Source organism: Barbus barbus (assembly GCF_936440315.1).
Source record: "Barbus barbus genome assembly, chromosome: 40".
NCBI lineage: Eukaryota > Metazoa > Chordata > Actinopteri > Cypriniformes > Cyprinidae > Barbus > Barbus barbus.
In genome coordinates, this window is record NC_136718.1 from 26,036,759 (window position 1) to 26,041,729 (window position 4,971).

At 34.0% G+C, this 4,971-nt stretch overlaps 1 protein-coding gene across 2 annotated transcripts in view; it reads left to right on the forward strand.

Annotated features, from left to right (window-relative positions):
- Positions 1–244: 244 nt before the first annotated feature.
- Positions 245–4,971, forward strand: part of LOC306859511 (endothelin receptor type B-like) — an 11,973-nt gene continuing 7,246 nt past the window's right edge. For both annotated transcript variants that reach the window (XR_013783309.1, XM_079400564.1), the window contains exons 1-3: positions 245–453; positions 2,485–2,962; positions 4,502–4,629. Coding sequence is in view for 1 of the 2 variants with exons in the window: in XM_079400564.1 (XP_079256690.1) it covers positions 2,531–2,962; positions 4,502–4,629 (560 nt within the window). In the remaining variant the exon portion in view is untranslated. The remainder of the gene's footprint in view (positions 454–2,484; positions 2,963–4,501; positions 4,630–4,971) is intronic.

Genomic DNA, 4,971 nt, shown 5'->3' on the forward strand with positions numbered 1-4,971 from the left:
GACTCTTTCAAAAGCATTAAATTGATGCCATACTTATGACTGGTTAAAAAAAAAACGTGGTAAACATCATGTCCACAAAAATGGACTACCACATACTCTTCAGAAGTGTTTATTCTGTTTGATTAGATAAGGTCCTGATGAGAGTGTAGGGTGGTCTCTGTGTGTCTTAAAACTGAAATCAGAGCCAGAGTCAGGAAGGCCATGTCCTACGCATAAGAGAGAGAGAGAGAGAGAGAGAGAGAGAGAGAGAGAGAGAGGAGGGTGTTCAAAGATAACTCATCTGTTCCTCTCTCACACACTCACACAGATCTGCATGACCCTCTCCGTCAGACCGGATCCGGCTGCTCTTCTGGATTTAGTCACTGAAGATTCGGGACGCTTTCGGCTCACAGAGCTTCAGTCCACGAGGAGAGACAGAGACAGACGGAAGAGTGTATCAGCGTCATTCTGAAGGTCAGTGTGTGTTTGTGCGCGTCACAGCACGTCTGTCTGCTCGCTTTCTGACTACATCACGGTTTTGTACTACTTTACACATGCTTTTTACTTGTTTGAGCATTTAACTTAGTCTCAGATGGAAGTAATAAAGATAAAAACAGCCTTTAAGAGCTATAAACAGAGCTATAAAATTAATTTGGATAGCAGTTCAGATCATTTATGAATTTTTTTAGATTTGAGCACAGATTGAGACAATGAGGTTTTTATCTGAAACTCTAACCATAACTAAAACGATTTTCGTTACATGAATGTTAACTATATAAAAATTAATCATAAAAAATATTCCAGATAATTTCTTAGGGAACATGTCTCATTTTTTATTTAAAGTACTTAAATAACTAAAAAAAAAAAAAAAAAAAAAAAAAAAAAAAATGTATAAGCAATTTTCTTTTAAAAATTAACAGAAACTACAAAAACATGCAGCAAAATGACTAAAACTTTAGCTAAAATTTTACTAAAACTTTATATATACACACATATATATACACACATTATTAAATAATTAAAAGTTACAAAAAAAGCAACAAAATTAGTAAAATGTACTAAAATGTAATTACAATTATATATACATAAAAAGGAAACATTACAAAAACGTGCAATAAAATCACTAAAACGAAAACTTAAACTAAAATTAAAATGAAAACAAATTCTAAAAATAAAATCTAATTCAAAATAATAACAAAAACTCTAATATGAACTGACCTGAGATTACTGTGATCAGGAGAAACTTCAGCAATTTCAGTCTCATTGCTGTCTATGAGAAATAACTGAGACATTAAGAGATCTCAGTAGATCTAGAAGAGACTGACTTTCCGTTTCTGAGCAAACGCACAAGATCTGGTGCTAAAGCGAATCCTGCTGCTGGAGTTCAAAGTGAATCAGTTCGTTTGATGTGATTCGGCTGAACTGATGTGAACAGTGTGTTTGTGGCTTTCCATTAAGTTTCCAGAGAAGCGTTTGGGACACAATCACTGACGTGTGTGACCAACTGTTACATTTTGTGCATCGTCTGAGTTATATTATCAGCTGCCACTGATAAAATATTAGGCAATGTAAGGCTATGGAGCAAGAGCACCAAAAGCCTAAATGTGTTTTTGCATTTTATAATACATTAAAAAATGACATTTATATAAAAAAAAAAACATTCCATTTTAGTATTTTGCAACCATTACAGGAATGTTACTTTTGAATGTTGAATAGTAACATTTAAAACTTGACATTCTGAGAACATTAAAATGTCTGGAACATTAAAAAGAACTGGAATAACGTTTTTGTATCTTAATGGGAACATTAACAAAACGATTTTTGTTTGAAGTTCTTGCAAATGCAGCACTCATTATATAAGCAGCCAAATCTTCCTTTTCAGCAATTTAGCCGTTTTACTGATTGGATTTTTCTCTACGCAAACATCTATTGTATTTTTTGCATATCAAACGAAAGTTGTCATGTCTATCACTGCAATAAATTATCTTCTTCCTTAGTTTTTTTGTCTTGTTTTGTAGTATAAATATCTACAAATTTTGGAATTAAGATGTATTTACTTGACAAGTAAAAATACTTAAGATATTACGTATGTCTTGTTTTCTGAAATTATCCAAATGTTGTTAGTTTTTGCTTAAAACAAGTAAAATATCTTTGAATTAAGATTATTTTTCTTACCCCATTGGCAGATATTTTTGCTATTTTAAGCAAAAACTAACAAAATTTGGATAATATTTTCAGTCATTTTACTTGCCAAGTAAATGCATAGACATTTATACTAGAAAACAAATAATTTTTTTGCAGTGTAGTGGCTGTATATGTTCTTAGATGATTGATTGGTTCACACTAGTCTTGTGGGGAAATGTTAAAGTTTAAAGTCTCGCCCCATTGACGTCCATTGTAACTATGACTCTAAATGTGATTTTTGAGGGAACGCCTCACAGACGCCGCCCATAAAGTCGCATTGTGTCGAACCCAGAACAGTTTCTCTTTGTTTGTATCCTGTAGAGACACTTTCCACTGAACTCTTGACAATAGGAGTCTTTGATCAACAATGCGGCCCCCCAAAATCCTGCTAATGGCCGCCGTATCCTGTGTCCTGATTGGTGGAGGAAACTGTCAATCAAACTCATCCGATGGCTTCCAGCTCTCCGCTGACCCCAGCTCAGGCCACCGGTCTCCGACGCCGCCCTCTGGGTCAAATCGCGTGACCTCTGACCCCAGAGCTGTCGGGTCAGTTCGTGTCCGGCCGCTGTCGCTGCCCCCGGCGTGTCTGAGGAGGACCTACATCGAGGGCTTGTTCAAATACATCAACACCGTCCTGTCCTGCCTCATCTTCGTGGTGGGCATGGTGGGAAACGCCACGCTGCTGAGGATCATCTACCTCAACAAGACCATGAGGAATGGCCCAAACGCTCTGATCGCCAGCCTGGCGCTGGGAGACCTCATCTACATCGCCATCGATATACCCATCAACGTCTATAAGGTAACCAACCAATCAGATCACTCCATCACACGTGTGCGCGTTTATTAGCGATAATTTGGGCACAAACTTGCTTTTGGTGTCATCCTCAAAAAATGATTGACAAATCATGTAAATAATGGTGGTTTGGGTTTTATTAGTCTATAGTTAATATACATTACCAATCAAAAGTTTTTGAACAGCAAGATTTTTCATGTTTAAAGAAGTCTGCATTTATTTGATCCGAAGTACAGCAAAAACAGTCCATTTTTATTTTTTTTTATTTTTACTATTTAAAATAACTGTTTTCTATTTGAATATATTGTAAAATGTAATTTATTCCTGTGATCAAAGATGACGAACACAGACGTCAAGATCACTCCATCACGTGTGTGTGTGTGTGTGTGTGTGAGTGAGTGTGTGTGTGTGTGTGTGTGTGTGTGTGTGTGTGTGTGTGTGTGTGTGTGTGTGTGTGTGTGTGTGTTAATTTGCGATCATTTTGGGTCAATCTTGCGTTTGGTCTTGTCCTCAAAAAATGATTGACATAGCATGTAAATAATGGGAGTTTGGTGTTATAATATATTAGAATATTCTAAATATTATTATTGTTTATATTATAATTTAAAAAATTGTCTTTTAATATTGTTAATTCATTTTTAGTTTAAGTTTAAGTTTGCATTTATTATTATAATAATATTTATTATATTTATTATCATAATAATACACTTTTTATTAGACTTCTATTTAGGTTTATTTTTTATTTCAGTTTTAATTTTTTTATTTTTATTTCAGTATTAAACTAATTTTAGTTCAATTATTTCTGATTTGATTTTGGTTCATACATACAAATGCATATATGTGATATCAAAATATTACATATAAATTATACATAATAATAAATCATAAATAATAAATGACATATAAATAAGGTGAATACAGTATAAAATAAATGTATTTGTTTAATTATAGAAAATATTTATTATGTATTATTATTATATTATCATATATTTAATATATAATCACAAAATGATCAGTAATATATATTATATTGTACTATTTATAGTCTTATTTAAATGTCTTATATATAAATCACATATAAACATATATAACGTATAAATACATTTATTTTAAAATAAATATATGAACATAAGTATAATTGTATATTTCAAGTAAACATTAACTTTGTTTAAATGTGTTTAATAATGTTTTATCATATATATGAAATTTGAAAAATTTATTATTTTGAAAACTGTTTAAAAATATTTCAGCTTTATTTAAATTAATGAAAGTGGTTTTTAATAGCTTTAGTTAATTAACAATAACAACACTGAGGTAAACGTGCAGAAGTGGGTCACTCTTAGAAGTGGGTCAGACTTATTTTGGGACAGTTATCAGTCCAACACTCGTCACACATTCAGTCACACACACATACACACACACACACACACACTTCATTTGTTTGTCTTTAAATATATCACACAGGTGATATATTCTTTAACAGTCTGTCTGTGTGTGTGTGTGTGTGTGTGTGTGTGTGTGTGTGTGTGTGTGTGTGTGTTGTAGCTGCTGGCGATGCGGTGGCCCTTCGATGACAGTGTGTTCGGTCTGTTCCTGTGCAAACTCATGCCGTTTCTACAGAAAGCATCAGTCGGAATAACGGTTCTCAATCTGTGCGCGCTCAGTGTGGACAGGTAACACACACACACACACACACACACACACACACACACACACACACACACACACACACACACACACATGTTGGGTTTCCATGTTTTATGGGGACATCCCATAGGCGTAATGGTTTTTATACTGTACAATCTGTATGTGCTATTGCCCTACACCAACCCTACACCTAAACTTAGCCCTCACAGGAAACATGCTGCATTTTTAGATTTTCAAAAAACTTTATGCTGTATGATTTATAAGCTTGTTTCCTCATGGGGACCAAAAAATGTCCCCACAAGATTAAGATTTACTGGTATTACTATCCTTGTGGGGACATTTGGTCCCCAGGACGTGATAAATACCAG